The sequence below is a fragment of the Myotis daubentonii genome, chromosome 7 (genome assembly GCF_963259705.1).
Source record: "Myotis daubentonii chromosome 7, mMyoDau2.1, whole genome shotgun sequence".
Lineage (NCBI taxonomy): Eukaryota > Metazoa > Chordata > Mammalia > Chiroptera > Vespertilionidae > Myotis > Myotis daubentonii.
Window position 1 is genome coordinate 17,038,829 of NC_081846.1, and position 17,339 is coordinate 17,056,167.

A 17,339-nucleotide genomic window follows, 5' to 3' on the forward strand; every position below is an offset into this window, starting at 1 on the left:
GCTTAGTCCCTCTCACACCTAAACCTCTGTAGCTCAGGACTCAGTTCTTATGACTAGAGAGAGTTGTCATTCTGACCAGTAAGCGGCTAAATACAATTCTATAAGCTTCAGACTTGACATAGCAGATAAGTTTGTCTCCCCTGGCATGAGTATATTAATCCACCAAATCAATTTACTTAAGGTTAAGCTGTGTTGTGGAGTAACGCGGCCATGATTTAACTGAGCTTACACGATCTTTCAAGCCTGAGTCACTTCTCTACATGTAATGCAGCTCTCCGTACCGAATCATGAGCTCTATGCTGACCGATTGCAATTACGTAAGAAGTCTTGTTAGGTTTTTAGGGCCATGATGCTGTAACATCAGAAAGAATTCAAGGAGAATAAATTCCAGTCACTTTAGAAAATCAGAATCATAAAGTAAAACAGTAACAGCACTTGGCGAGATTCTATAAGCATGATTTTCTTACTTTAATATTTATAAAATTCTTTCGGTTGTCTAAGGTTTTTCCTTTAGAAATGTATTTATAAAAATAACATATTTTAGAAAAACGTTTAAAAATAGATGCTAGTGCTGCAGTTAGTAGGCTGAACATCATATAAAACTATAGAAGAACAATAAAAGACTTAAATTATTCTAAATGCAATGAAATCTAAATATAGCACACAAACCAGTATACAAAATAGTCTCAACATGTTACTAAATTTAACAAAAATTTACAAAACTTTATTAAAATTCTATAGGCATGTATAAGTTGTTGTCCACAGTAAGTTGTCAATTTATTTATACTCTCCTTTCATTTCACTAAATCTACTCTTTTTCATTCATTATTTTAAAAACTTTTGTCCCTTTCTCTCACTGTTTCACTTGGTATAATACCCTCTAGATCAGTAATGGCAAACCTTTTGAGCTCAGCGTGTCAGCATTTTGAAAAACCCTAACTTAACTCTGGTGCCGTGTCACATATAAAAATTTTTTGATATTTACAACCATAGTAAAACAAAGATTTATATTTTTGATATTTATTTTATATATTTAAATGCCATTTAACAAAGAAAAATCAACCAAAAAAATGAGTTCGCGTGTCACCTCTGACACGCGTGTCATAGGTTCGCCATCACTGCTCTAGTTCCATCCATATAATTTTACTTATATGTGAAATCTAAAGAGCAAAACAAACAAACAAACAAATTCACAGACACAAAAAGCAGACTGATGGTTGCCAGAGGGGTGAGGTTTGGAAGAGTTGTCAAAAAGGGTGAATGGATTAAAAACTACAAATTAGTATTAAAAAAATAGTCATGGGAATGTAAGTACATTATGGGAAATATAGTCAATGGTATTGTAATAGGTATATCCCGTGCCTGTGGGTACTTGAGATATGGAAGGGGGGGGGGGATCTTTGTAACGTACATGATTGTCTATCCACTATGCTGTACACTTTTAGTTTAAACTAATACAAAGTAGTATTGAATGTAAACTGTAATTAAAAACTAACATTTAAACAAACTTCTGCCCCTTGCAGACTTTCCTTCAAGCTTACCATTGTTACCACATTTTTATTTTCCCATATCTCTCTTCAGAGCTATCTCTTTATGATCACCTCTCTTTGCTTTATTTCACCCTTACAAGTCATTCATTATCACAGATTAGTTCTTCCAGAGCCTGAATCATTTCTCTTTCCTTCCATTTCTCACTATTCACTCTTACTGGGGATAATTCCTAGCACATTTGCTATTTTGGAGGCGACACCTGCAGGAAGATGTCAGCATTGATAAGATGTGGTGAATGAACACAATTCTTAACATTGGATTCCTTAGTGGAAGTGTGGGGATTTTAAGTACCTTTACTGTTCTTTTCTAATGTATTAAGAGTCTCAAAGAATAATTCTCCATTAAAAAATAAGAAAATACTTGGCAAATCATGAAGTTGAATATCCCAGAGAAGCCCTGAATGTATTTTGGTCATTAAGAAAAGAAATCATGCCCTAGCCAATTTGGCTCAGTGGATAGAGCTTTGGCCTATGGACTGAAGGGTCCTGGGTTCAATTCTGGCTAAGGGCACAAGGGCATGTACCTAGGTCACAGGCTCCTCCCAGGCCCAGGACCTGGTCAGAGCTCATGCAGGAGGCAACCAATTGATGTGTTTCTCTTACTTTGGTGTTTCTCTCTGTCTTTCCCTCTCTCTGAAAATCAATGAAAAAAATGATTCTGTGGGGGTGCGACTTCCTCCTCTCTGCTGTCAGTTTCCACAGCTGTGATGAGGAAGCTGGGTTGACAGAGGGAGCCACGCCCTCCAAGCTGCCCTCTCTCTCAATCTGCTCTATGTCCTACGGCCTCCTGCTCTGCCAAGTCCTCCAAACATCCTGCTCTCTGCCTTCTCTTCTGCCCTGCTCTCTGCCAGTGAAGGTCCCCGGAGCCCGTGGGCGTGGCTAGGCTCAGCCAGCCTCACCTCCCAGGCTGGCGATGGTCCTGGGAGCCCGTGGCTGCCGTTGCCTTCCAGGGCACTTGATACCCACATATGCAAATTAACCTGCCATCTTTGTCAGGTTAATTGCATACTCACTCCTGATTGGCTGGTGGGCATGGCTTGTGGGTATCTTGGAGGGATGGTCAATTTGCATCTTTCTCTTTTATTAGTGTGTGTGTGTATGTGAGTGTGTGTGTGTGTGTGTGTGTGTGTGTGTGTGTGTATACATATACACACACACTCACATACACACGCCCTTGGGTGAAGATTAAAAAAAAAAAAAGTCATTTCTGAATAATATAAGACTATGTCTTTCAAATGTTACAATGTACTTTTGTGTGGTCAATCAACAAGAGCTCAATATTTTCAAAAACTTGCACAATGTATGCTTTCTAATTTCTTAAACGGTCAATTAGGATTCAGAGATAGTGCATCTCAAGTAGGCCTAAGGAGAAGAAACAGTTTAATTAACAGATTGATCATCAAAAATCTAAAATAAGTCTAGATATTTCACATTAAATTTTTTTTTGCTCATGTATGTTACATCTCTATGGAACTCTGGAGGTCTCATGTCTCTATGGAATCTCTAATGAGATCTAATTCTCAAAAATATATAACCATATTTCTAAAATTCAGGTTCTACAATAAGTATGTATATCTTCAAGTAGTTGCAAAATACATTTTGCCTCAGGATATTGGGCTCTTTAAATATGGATGAGCAATTTCCCTTTCAAGTAACTCAAACTAGGAGAGAGAGAACAAGAAAGAATGTCAAGGGCAACCAGCCTCCACTTCAGGAGCCTCCTCTTCAATCCTGGGCTTTGCTTTTCCCAGCCATGATGGTCAGGAGCCTTCACAAGGGGGAATGGGCTCCAGGAGCTTTCCCATTCATTCACATTTAAGAAAGATTATTTTTCTAAGAGCCTCTCCTTCAGTTTATGATAATATTAGCTATTCTTTATTAGGTCCTTAGTATATGCCAAAAATATTAATGCATTTCAACTCCATTACTGGATTGGATTGGATTCCAATAGAGCAAACTTCTTCTGAGCAAAGTGCAATTATTCTATTTTATAGATTTGGTAACTGAGATTTAAAAAGATTAAGTCACTTTTTCATGCTAGGAAGTGGAAACAACTGGGGTTTGTTTCATTTGTCTGACTTGAAATCTAATGTCCTCTCCCACTAAGTTGTGCTATGCAATATGGTGTACAGGAAACAGTGTTGTAAATTTAACATCTCCTTGAATAATTTTCTCAACTTATATTTCCCCAATTGTTAAAAAGAGGTTAACGATAACTAAGCCTTTTTAACTTATAAGAATATTGTGAAAACAAATTTTAAAATGAAAATGTTTTATAAGCTATACAGATCTATGTGAATGAAAACTAATCCAAAATTTAGACTTGTACATATGAAATACATATAAATGTCTACTGAATTTAAATTTTATTGATTCTGCCTGGCTGGTGTGGCTCCATGTTGAGTGTTGACTTAATGAACCAGGAAGTCACGGTTTTATTCCAAGTCTGGGCACATGTCCAGGTTGCGGGCTCCACCTCCAATGTGGGGCATGCAGGAGGCAGCCGGTCAATGATTCTTTCTCATCATTAATGTTTCTATCTCTCTCTCCCTTTCTCTATATGAAATCAATAAAATATATTAAAAATTTTTATTGATTCTGTGGAGTAGGCACAGTGACCATTAAATTTTAGGTTATATAGTAAAGTTAATGTCTATGCTGAAAAATTAGGTGGATTAAATGACTTCTTGGCTGATGATTTCATACATGAGCTATGGTGTGATGCTTTTTTTAAAAAAATATATTTTATTGATTTTTTTACAGAGAGGAAGGGAGAGGGATAGAGAGTTAGAAACATCGATCAGCTGCCTCCTGCACACTCCCCACTGGGGATGTGCCCGCAACCAAGGTACATGCCCTTGACCGGAATCGAACCTGGGGCCCTTGAGTCTGCAGGCTGATGCTCTATTCACTGAGCCAAACCTGTTAGGGCGTGATGCTTTTCTTACAAGACTCATTCTCATCCTCACTTCATGGCAAGTAATAAAAGTCATTTAAATGTACTAGAAAAACACTGTTTCTTAAGGCATCAAGAATAGAGTGCAGCTGAAGCACATGAAGGTCATAGAAATAGGAGATAGGAACTGTCAAAATCTCTCTCTCTCTCTCTCTCTCTCTCTCTCTCTCTCTCTCTCTCTCTCTCTCTCTCTTTCTCTCTCTCTCATTTCTTCTGGCTTCTGTATGGCTGATTTATTCTTCTGAGTCACTGAGGACTGGCCATTTCTGTTTCTCATTAACACATGGTTTGAAATGGAAACCTCTACTAAGTTTAATATCTCTTCAAGTTCAAGTTTCTAAGGTTATGCTACCAGCATCTGGATCCCAAGTCCAAATTGTCTAGGGAAAGAATCCAATTGGTCTACCCTGAGTCAATATCTACTCTTACTACAGGATCTCTTAACCTTCAGTTCTATTAACATTTTGTTCTAAATCATTATTCTTCATTCTGTGAGAATGGAATTAGGCTCTCCCGTACCTTGGTAGGATGCTATTAAAACACTGTCTAATATTATAGCTAGTATACTTATTTCAAACAGTCATCTAATCTTAAAGTCCTGCTTAAAATTCTTGCCAATACTTTGCACTAAAACATTGTTTTCATGAAATAAGTTAATTTAAGTCTACTCTGATATACTATGCTTCTTCTAACCTTTTTTCAAAGACCCAGATTTGATAACACACTGCTTTGCCCAGGGAATAGGGAAACAGGCATGTACATGCATTGCTCTTGGCAGAGGAAATTGCTACAAGCTTTATGGAGAACAACATCTCCTTGTTCGGGATTTCTATCAAATTTCTTATACACATATCCTTGACCCTGCAATGACCACTTCTAGGAATTATCCCCACAAATAAATTAATGCACATATGCACGAAGTGAAAAAATCAAGGTGCATTGCAAAGCCTGCTAACCTTTGAGTGGAAGATGGGACAGATACATACACCACAAGGAAGCAAAAACTCATTTTCATGTTTCTTATCCCCAGACAGCTGAAAATCACCAATTATTAAAATGATTTTACCATTTCAAGCCTATGCTCTCTACTAGTTGAGCACTTACAAGTCTGGCAATGGTTTTCTGTGGGTCCCCAGCATCGGCCGGTACAGGACTTATGGCAACGTCCACCTGCAGAAGAGGCACAAACACATTCACATTATAATCTCTCATTCTTTGACTTTATCTCCCCTAATGAAATATTCTTGCTCCTTTATGAGGATTTTTAAGTCATACTAGAGTTGAAGCATAGCTCATAAAACGCTTGCTTAAGTAACAAAACCTGAATGTCAAATGCATGTGACGTGAAAAACAATCTCTTCATATTCAAAATAGTCTCATCATTTTATAAAAAAGGAAATCAATGAGTTTATGCATTTTACCAGCTAGTAAGAAGGAAATATTTACATTAAATACATTTTAGTTTGATTACTGAACAGTTTTATGCTTATGACCTCTTATATTGGATATAATTTCTAAAGTACATGGCTTACGGATACCAACAGTTATTAAGGATTATGTCAACACTTAAGTTCAAGTCTATGAAAACAAGAATATGTTCTTATAAACACATAGCAAACCATCAGAATAAAAGGTTACATACATCATTTAGATTATCTTTAATTGTAGGAAATTGTCAAGAGGACTTGACCATCACTTGAACCTTGAGCTGGACCTGGGCAATTGGAACACCCTCACTTCGCCCCTGTCCTTGGAATGTACATCCTGGCTGATGTTCCCAAGCCAGCGGTTGTTACAAGGGTGTAGCCTAGAGAGAGTAGGTGTTGTTGAGACCAGCTGGACTGAATACATGACTGAACCCATTAAGGCCTCTATATGAACTTTTAAGATTCTAGTGGGAGAGTGTGGAAGTCTACTCATCTTGTGGCCACCAAAGACAAGCTTCATATATCAATTCCCTGGCTTCTTACACCTGCCACGTACAAATCTGGAGTTGCCTGCCTCTTTCTTCCATCTCTCCTTGCCCTCAGTGTACAGGGCCAATGTGTGAACCAGTATCTTAATATAAATTTTTAAAAATATATTTTTATTGATTGCAGAGAGGAAGGGAGAGGGAAAAAGAGATAGAAACATCAATGATGAGAGATAATCATTAATCGGATGCCTCCTGCACGCCCCCTACTTGGGATAAAGTTTGTAACCTGGGCACATTCCCTGACTGGGAATTGAACTGGTGACCTCTTGGTTCTGGCTCGGCTTAATATAAAAATTTTAAGCATTTAAACAGCTAAATCTTTGGAAATCTTAATTTAATTATTTGACAGCCTCCTCTAAAATTGTTATTGTTACTACCTTAATTTTCAAATAGCAGCCTTTATCTCCTGCAGTGGCATCTTTCTCTTAAAGACTCTGCTACCATGGATATTTGCCTCAGCAAATACAGTTGTCCCACAGAGAAAGTCCCATAAGGACTCAACAAAAGAACATTAGCTAAAGCAATTGTACATAATGACTTTCTTTGACGTTTGTTTCTGAATTTTATAGGCTCACTCTACATTTTTGTTGGTACAAGGGTATGGAGTGGGCTTAGTTTTAGAATAAATAGTAGACATGAAAAATGATTAAAGATGAAAGCTCTGTTAATATTCTAATATCGACTGCAAGTAGGTATATGGCTAGTCAAGACTTTTATTATAACATGTTGCAAAAATTATGGAATAGGGTTCTATCAAATGTATCCATCTTTTCTTGATCCACAGTTTTTAACTCTTCAACTTGGAAGTTCTTACACTTGGGCAGCTTCTCTCTCTTTCTCTCTCTCCTTATGATACTGAGTATGTGTATTAAGTTAAATGCTTTCACAGTTAAGGAACAGGTTCAGTAGACACACTTTTTAGACCGAACCTCAGACCGGCCTCATGGTTGACACTTCTGCAAGTGAACAGTACTAATCAAGTTAATACAACACTTAGGCTCAACTCCAGTCACCTTCTTAAAAGTGCCAGGATCCAGAGTTTATTTAAAGCAATTCTGTTTGTGAAGCGCTGCTGCTGACATCACCAGCGTATAATATCCTGTCACTGGGCCATCTGTTTATTTAGATCTAAACACATTATAACTACATAATCAAGCTCATTCTAGCTGACAGGAAAAGGACTCCATCTGGCCTGAACAATATAACTTTAATCAGTGATAACGATAATTATTATTAAAAACCTACTGGAGTTCTTTTCGTACAAAGCTAATAAATCCAAATTGATTTATACCAGCGGAAATTAGAAAGTTCTGTGAAATAAAATTGGAAGCAGTAAAAACTTTTCTTTTTTTTGTATAAACTTATTTTATGAGAAAGCAGCTAATGTTAATGTTCTGGTATTTCTTCAGATGTGCTAAAATCCTTTAAATCAACCCATTAAGTGGTCTGTTAACCAAAATTATCTGAAGCAGAGGATGATCTCCCATTTACTCTGACTTGACGAATTGTGTTTGGGGCTAATAAAATATATAACTTCATTCATTGTATCCAGAGTACTCTCTGTAGCTGGGGGGGTGGGGAAGCTTAGTAATATTAGATATTTTAATACTTTCAGTGTTCCTCTTTTATTGGATTACATATATTTTTAAATATTGTCTTATTGACTTTGGAGAGGAAGGGACAGGGAGAGAAAGATAGAAATATCAATGATGAGAGAGAATCATTGATCAGCTGCTTCCTGCACTCTCCACACTGGGGATGGAGCCTGCAACCAGGGCATGTGCCCTGACTGGGAATCGAACTGTGACCTCCTGGTTCATAGGTTAATACTCAACCCCTGAGCCATGCTGGCTGGGCAGGATTGCTTTTTTTTTTTTTAATTACTACCCTAAGACCTACTCCTAGATGCAAGAAGAAGAGGACTATGAATATACATTTTGAATTTGCTTATGGTCCTTCAGAAAATATTATGCAATATCTACCTAATTGGAAACAAGTAATATAGTGTCCTTCCCCCACCTCGCCCCCACCCCCACCTCACCATCCACACACAAAGTTTAAATAGTGTAACCTTGACTGCCTACGTGCCAGTACAAGACTTTGTTGGGCAGTTTTCATTTTTCATTAATATTTAAACATAAATATCTTTTACTGCTATAAAAGGAAGCCAACAATTGCTTCTCTTCTGTGATTTTACTCTATCTTATTTATATTCTCTCCACCCCTTTGGCAAACCCAAAGGAGGTGATCACGTCTCAGCATTCTTTTCCCAAAATGTACTGTGGAACCATGAATTGAATGCGCTTCTATAAATGGTTGCCCATTCTGCCCTGCCCTTCATGTCATTGTCTCTAGAGCTTTGACCCTGTAGAATCTGCCCAGGCATTCAGTTCAGCATTCGTCTCCCAAACTGTGTGATACATGGCACGCGTGCTAATACTATTTTCACTGAGCTTTTGCTATTAAGTAAATGTCAAAATATTTGATCAAAATCTCCAACTGGAAATATTTTTGAATTAATGCATTTGCCACACTTTCTTGCCTGCAACCTTGGTTTGATTCTTGTATACAATTGGGTAGTGTGGTTTTATGGACTATTTTTTTTTCTTTTTTTTTTCTTTTTTTTTTAATTAAATCTTTATTGTTCAGATTATTACATTTGTTCCTTTTTTTTCCCCCCCATAACTCCCCTCCTCCCATTTCCCGCCCCACCCTCCGCCCTCACTCCCCACCCACTGTCCTCATCCATAGGTGCACGATTTTTGTCCAGTCTCTTCCCACATCTCCCACACCCCTTTCCCCCCCAAGAATAGTCAGTCCATTCCCTTTCTATGTCCCTGATTCTATTATAATCAACAGTTCATTCTGTTCATCAGATTATTTATTCACTTGATTCTTTTTTTTTTATTTTTTATGGGCTTTTTTTTTAAATTAAATCTTTATTGTTCAGATTATTACATTTGTTCCTTTCCCCCCCCCCCCATAACTCCCCTCCTCCCAGTTCCCGCCCCACCCTCCGCCCTCACTCCCCACCCACTGTCCTCATCCATAGGTGCACGATTTTTGTCCAGTCTCTTCCCACATCTCCCACACCCCTTTCCCCCCCAAGAATAGTCAGTCCATTCCCTTTCTATGTCCCTGATTCTATTATAATCAACAGTTCATTCTGTTCATCAGATTATTTATTCACTTGATTCTTAGATTCACTTGTTGATAGATGCATATTTGTTGTTCATAATTTGTATCTTTACCTTTTTCTTCCTCTTCCTCTTCTTAAAGGATACCTTTCAGCATTTCATATAATCCTGGTTTGGTGGTGATGAACTCCTTTAGCTTTTCCTTATCTGTGAAGCTCTTTATCTGACCTTCAATTCTGAATGATAGCTTTGCTGGATAAAGTAATCTTGGTTGTAGGTTCTTGGTATTCATCACTTTGAATATTTCTTGCCATTCCCTTCTGGCCTGCAAAGTTTCTGTTGAGAAATCAGCTGACAGTCGTATGGGTATTCCCTTGTAGGTAACTGAGTTTCTTTCTCTTGCTGTTTTTAAGATTCTCTCTTTATCTTTTGCTCTTGGCATTTTAATTATGATGTGTCTTGGTGTGGTCCTCTTTGGATTCCTTTTGTTTGGGGTTCTCCGAGCTTCTTGGACCTGTAAGTCCATTTCTTTCACCAGGTGGGGGAAGTTTTCTGTCATTATTTCTTCAAATAGGTTTTCAATATCTTGCTCTCTCTCATCTTCTGGCACCCCTATAATTCTGATGTTGGTACGCTTGAAGCTGTCCCAGAGGCTCCTTACACTATCCTCGCATTTTTGGATTCTTTTTTCATTTTGCTTTTCCGGTTGGATGTTTTTTGCTTCCTCGCATTTCAAATCATTGACTTGATTCTTGCGCTCCTCTGGTCTGCTGTCGGGCGTCTGTATAATATTCGTTATTTCAGTCTGTGTGTGCTTAATTTCTAGTTGTTTCCCCAATATAAGATCGAGGGTCTTATTAGTTTTCGTGTAGATCTCATTAAGTTTATCGGCAGCTTGTAGACAGTTCTTGAGAGACCTTAAAAGTGTGGTTCTGAACTCTATTTCTTCCATTGACAATTTTGTCCTGTTTCTTTGTCTCCGCATTTTGTTATGCTTCCTTGGTGCACCCCCTAGTGGTCTTTGTTCGCAGTCTTATAGATAAATCTTGATTGTTGTAGCTAATTCCAGGGAGGGTTTGACCTCCAGGCCAAGTGGCTATGAGAATCAGCTGTGTCAGCAGTGAGAGAACTTCTGTCCTCTAGGGAGGTGCTAATCTAGCCTTTGCCTGAGGCTATCCGGCAAATGCCTTTGCCTGAGGCTATCCGGCAAATGCCTCTGTGCAGGGCTTGGGCGGGGCGGGTCGCACAGGATCAACAGGGTGGGCCTGAGAGAGCAGTTATGGCGGCTCTCAGTCCTGTCCCAAGGGGCTCTGCCTCTCTGAGTCCCAGCACCCGCTGCAAAGCTCGGAGAGAAAGCTGCACTCGCTCTGACCGAAGCCAGACAGTCCCGCTTCTCCCGTTTGAGTCTGGGTCCCTAAAGACTCGCCCGGATCTGGTGCTCAGAGTCTGCGACTCCCTCCCGATTGAAAACAACAACCGCGCCCTCCGCCGCCAGCCCGCTCCGTGCACTCCGCACCTCAGAATTTGACTTCAGCACTGCGCCTCCTCTGAGTGTCCGTATGCGTTTCTCTTTCCTCCTAGTTGTAGGACTTCCACTCAGCCAGCGTTCCTGTGGTTCTGGGTGATGTCCCTTCCGTTTTTTGGTTTCACTTTTGAAGTAGTTGTTCAAAGCAGCAAACTCCGGCGTTAACCTATGCCGCCATCTTGGTTCTCATCTCCCCTATTCACTTGATTCTTAGATTCACTTGTTGATAGATGCATATTTGTTGTTCATAATTTGTATCTTTACCTTTTTCTTCCTCTTCCTCTTCTTAAAGGATACCTTTCAGCATTTCATATAATCCTGGTTTGGTGGTGATGAACTCCTTTAGCTTTTCCTTATCTGTGAAGCTCTTTATCTGACCTTCAATTCTGAATGATAGCTTTGCTGGATAAAGTAATCTTGGTTGTAGGTTCTTGGTATTCATCACTTTGAATATTTCTTGCCACTCCCTTCTGGCCTGCAAAGTTTCTGTTGAGAAATCAGCTGACAGTCGTATGGGTATTCCCTTGTAGGTAACTGAGTTTCTTTCTCTTGCTGTTTTTAAGATTCTTTCTTTATCTTTTGCTCTTGGCATTTTAATTATGATGTGTCTTGGTGTGGTCCTCTTTGGATTCCTTTTGTTTGGGGTTCTCCGTGCTTCTTGGACCTGTAAGTCCATTTCTTTCACCAGGTGGGGGAAGTTTTCTGTCATTATTTCTTCAAATAGGTTTTCAATATCTTGCTCTCTCTCATCTTCTGGCACCCCTATAATTCTGATGTTGGTACGCTTGAAGCTGTCCCAGAGGCTCCTTACACTATCCTCGCATTTTTGGATTCTTTTTTCATTTTGCTTTTCCGGTTGGATGTTTTTTGCTTCCTTGAATTTCAAATCATTGACTTGATTCTTGCGCTCCTCTGGTCTGCTGTCGGGCGTCTGTATAATATTCGTTATTTCAGTCTGTGTGTGCTTAATTTCTAGTTGGTTCCCCAATATAAGATCTAGGGTCTTATTAGTTTTTGTGTAGATCTCATTAAGTTTATCGGCAGCTTGTAGACAGTTCTTGAGAGACCTTAAAAGTGTGGTTCTGAACTCTATATCTTCCATTGACAATTTTGTCCTGTTTCTTTGTCTCTGCATTTTGTTATGCTTCCTTGGTGCACCCCCTAGTGGTCTTTGTTCGCAGTCTTATAGATAAATCTTGATTGTTGTAGCTAATTCCAGGGAGGGTTTGACCTCCAGGCCAGGTGGCTATGAGAATCAGCTGTGTCAGCAGTGAGAGAACTTCTGTCCTCTAGGGAGGTGCTAATCTAGCCTTTGCCTGAGGCTATCCGGCAAATGCCTCTGTGCAGGGCTTGGGCGGGGCGGGTCACACAGGATCAACAGGGTGGGCCTGAGAGAGCAGTTATGGCGGCTCTCAGTCCTGTCCCAAGGGGCTCTGCCTCTCTGAGTCCCAGCACCCGCTGCAAAGCTCGGAGAGAAAGCTGCACTCGCTCTGACCGAAGCCAGACAGTCCCGCTTCTCCCGTTTGAGTCTGGGTCCCTAAAGACTCGCCCGGATCTGGTGCTCAGAGTCTGCGACTCCCTCCTGATTGAAAACGCCAACCGCGCCCTCCGCCGCCAGCTCGCTCCGCACACTCCGCACCTCAGAATTTGACTTCAGCACTGCGCCTCCTCTGAGTGTCTGTGTGCGTTTCTCTTTCCTCCTAGTTGTAGGACTTCCACTCAGCCAGCGTTCCTGTGGTTCTGGGTGATGTCCCTTCCGTTTTTTGGTTTCACTTTTGAAGTAGTTGTTCAAAGCAGCAAACTCCGGCGTTAACCTATGCCGCCATCTTGGTTCTGGTTTTATGGACTATTAAGTTTACTATGTTTTAAATTCTGTTTTAGCTTTTAGTTCCAAACATTTCTGCTACATAAAAGTGTCAAAAAATGGGAGGTTAGAAAAAGGGTTTCCTTAGTAATTATCTATCTAACATTAGGAAAAAAACAAAAAACACAAAACCTATAAACTTTTTTCTTACCTTCCTCCATCCTCCTATCCATACGCATTTCTTGAGTACCTTCCACGTTTGTATATTAAGAACTCTGTTAAGTAGTACTTAACATAGGCTGAAATGGGCATGGTTACTCCACTAAAAGAGTTTAGAATTAATCCAGCATTATTTTGAAGAGAAAAATTTTTGACTGCTCTGCATTCAATATTCATTATCTATGGATTTAAGGAAAGAAGCCAGTAAATCTGAATGCTTCACAGACTCCTAGCTCTGGAAAGAAGAGACCGACAAAGCCAGGTTGAGTCTGGGCATTTCCAATGTAATGCCTGGTGGCTCAGAAGTCTGCTACATTCCTTAGGCAATGATTTATCCATGTGACATCTATAGTGAAATCAGCTCAGAGCATTTCAGTGTGGAGGATAAGCCCAACCTCTGGAGGGTCCCTTGTGTGTCTCCTAACAAAAAGAGAAATACTTTAACTATTGCTTAATATCTTGTGGAGAACTTGTCCTCTATTCTCAGATACACAGTGCTTCAGGAGGCCTGTTTTCATGAGGGGAATAAACAATTTACACCACTAATAATTTAATGTGAATCAGCCTTATAAACTACTTCTCCAGTAGTACATTTTTAAAAAATATGTTTTAATTGATTTCAAAGAGAAAGAAAGAGGAAGAGAGAGAAACATCAATGATATGAGAGAATCATTGATCAGCTGCCTCCAGTGCCCAGACAGGGAATTGAATCGTGACCTCCTGGTTCATAGGTCAACGCTCAACCACTGAACCTCACTGGCTGGGCTCTAGTAGTACATTTTTAAGATGAGGAAAGCAAAAAGGAGGGATTAGTCAGATACTACCCTCTGTAAATAGGAGACGTGTTTTGGAGCACTAACACTTTGCCAGTGCTATGCAAATCTGCCTATTTCCAAGTCCAAATCAAATTATTTTCTATTGTTTATTGCAATAATTCTTTTAAAACTGTGAGAAAAAATATGCTGATTAAAAATAAGAATCTGTGAGAGCATGAGTGGGGGTAGGAAGGATGGGGGTTAACCGGGGGGGGGGGGGAATGAGGACACATTTGTAATTCCTTAACTAATAAAGAATTTAAAGATAAAAAAAATTAGAATCTGACTGTCCAATACAGCTGTTAGTGATAGCAAACATTTGAATTAACATTTCCATCTCCTGTCATTCTGGCTCAATCGGAGAGGTAAAATATAAAATAAAAGTTATAAACAAATATTTCTGCAACTTTAGCAACCCTTGAAATCTTTTAAAATAAGTGTGGTTTATATGCACATCGGCATTATTTTAATTCACAGACAATCAGCTCTGCTTTGACAGTGCATTATTCATCATAGAAGTTAGAAATATGACTAAAGTCATCTTTTATGATTGTCCAGCAGATGTTACTAAAAATGTAGCCTTTGCATTCTTTTTTTAGGAACTAGAGTCCCTGAGCCACTTTGATATTTATAAGCGTCATAAATCCATGCTAGAAGTTTTGCTTGTTTGTGGAACTGACAGCAGAGATGGGATTTAATTGTGCCTCTGGATTGCTTTCTGCAAGTAATATGCCAGGACAGTTGAAGAGTTACAAAATATGAAGTCACTGGCCACCATAAAAGATTATAGCCTCAAACTGCCTCTAGCTAAAGACAATGTAGTTACATCTCTGGATTCTTCTTTCAGTCCTTTTAAACTATGGCAGACTTGACCTCTTAAAACTACTTTTACTGGGGAATGAATGAGAGAATAATAATTTTTTATGGCTGTATAATTCAAAAGAGGGAAGCACAACAGTTATTGAAAGTCTACACTAAACCAGTCCCTATCTTGGCCAGAGGATAAAAAGATGAAAAGTGAGTTCCCTGTCTTCCAGGAGCCTTTAAGGTACAGGAAATAGACAGAAAAATGGCAAATAATTTTGATAATAATTGTATTTGCTATATGTATGAATAAAATGGACAGGAAGGATTTTGGCAAAAAAAAAAAAAAGGTTTACATTTCAACTGGGCTTGAATGTCTCCTTGGTCTGTGTTAAATAAATATGTTTGTTGTGAGGGTTTTTTTTTTTTTTTTCCTTTTTGGAGGATTTACCTTCCATCATACAAACATACAATGTTTCAATTAACCACTTTGTGTTATGGAATATTTTGCTGATACATGTAGGAGATAAATGCATATTTTTAAATGGAAATACAAATAAGCCAGTCAGAGAAAGATAAATATCGCATGATCTCACTCATTTATGGAATATAATGAACAACATAAACTAATGGACAAAAATAGACCCAGAGACAGAGAAGCATCGATCAGACCATCAAACCTCAGTGGGAAGGGAGGGGAGGGTGGGTCTAAAGGGGAGGGATCAACCAAAGGACTTATATGCAAGCATATAGGCCTAACCAATGGACACAGACAACAGGGGGGTGAGGGCATGAGTAGGGTGGATGGGGGGTAACATGGGGATAAGGACACATATGTAATAACTTAATCAATAAAAAAAATTTTTAAAAAGAAATTATCACTAATTTTCCATACTATTTTTCTGAATATTTGTAGCTCTTGGAGAAATGATTTGGATAGCAGAATAAGTTCACCATATCCTTTTTATGGCCTTCTGTTAAACAATGGTGGGATCGGGAACAGGCGTGTGGATTTCTGGATGACAGGCACATGTATCAGAACATTGATAGAAGAATTGATGTCAGTTCTGGCCTACACTGATGGTCTGGTTCTAGCAGTGTGCCAAAGGCCTCCATCCTTATCTATCATATTTGGCATTTTAATTATTAAGTTGAAATAAGGGTACAAGATTTGCAAAAGACACAGATCTAGAAGGGGTAGCAATAACTCATACTTGAATAACTATACAGAATTAAAAAGCAATTGGTAGATGAAGTAATGAGCCAAAAGTAACCCTATGAAATTTAATAGGATCGATGTAAGTTTCTGCAATTGCGATTTTAAATCAGTATTTAATGTGCATATCAACACACACAACACAAATACACAGAGTCTGTTTTGTAGGAGATGAATCAGAATTTCAATGCTCACTCTGATAATGGCTGACTCTGTTTTTGATTTTGTATTTCAGTGTTTGTCTCATACATGGAAGTTCGTACAATGCTTCATAACCCACTCTAGAAATCATCATCAACATCATCGACCTCACCACATCATCTATAGTTTATTGAGTGCTTTCTACATTCTAACTAGTAGACCAAGTGTCTTACACATAGTATCTCACTTAATTTACACAATAAAGCATAGCATAAATATTATTATTTGTCTCATTTTATAGGTAAGAAAACAGAAACATCATTAAAGTGGAACTAGAGACTTGATGCATTGTATCATAGTAGCTCTTTTCTACAGATCATATTTGCTTGTCAACATTTTTGTACTTTCTTCTTGTTTCTAAGTGGCATTTATTTTGATTCTATTACTTGCTTATTAAGGTTCAGCAGTAACTGGGGCTAAAATAAATGTCAATTCAATAGAAACACATTTTAGTAAATTGGCATTTATAATTATAGTAGGAAATTACAGCCCTAGTTTAGGGAAAATGAAATATTTGAAAATACTATTGAGTATGTAAGCAATTTATAATATTGCCATTTATTGGTCTAAGTATTCTTTAAAGTGCTGGTAAAATGTAGAAAACACAACCTTTGAAATAATTTTAATCTGTATTCAGTTTCCACTATTTATAGTTGGTGGGAGCTTAGGCAAGAAACTTCACCTAAGAACTGACTTTCCTCAGTATTAAAACATACATGATAATGCTTCCTATATGTGTCAGAAGTAACTAAGTGAAATAGCATGTGTAGTAAAGTGTCTGGCATGTAATAAGTCTCAATCACTGTTATTTCCCTTCTCCCTCCCTCACAACATCCTATATAGTAAAAGCCTAATGTGCAAATTGACCAACCAACGAAACAACTGGCCACTATGACGTGCACTGACCACCAGGAAGCAGACGCTCAATTCAGGAGCTGCCCCCAGCCCGCAGGCCCCAGGCCAGCCAAGGCGGTTGCAAGTGGGGGTCCACTGATAGCCCTTCTAGTCGCCCCACAGATCGGCCCTGATGGCTGGCCAGGCCTAGGGACCATATCCATGCATGAATTTCATGCATCGGGCCTCCTGTTGTATATAAAAATACTAGAGAACAACAAAGAGAGACAAAGAGTCAGAGAC

General features: G+C 38.9%; 1 protein-coding gene across 1 annotated transcript in view; it reads right to left on the minus strand.

Moving 5' to 3' along the window:
* The window catches only part of ERBB4 (erb-b2 receptor tyrosine kinase 4), a 922,327-nt gene that overhangs the window by 287,824 nt on the left and 617,164 nt on the right, over positions 1–17,339 (minus strand). The window contains exon 5 of the mRNA XM_059703027.1: positions 5,611–5,676. Coding sequence (XP_059559010.1) covers positions 5,611–5,676 — 66 coding nt within the window. The remainder of the gene's footprint in view (positions 1–5,610; positions 5,677–17,339) is intronic.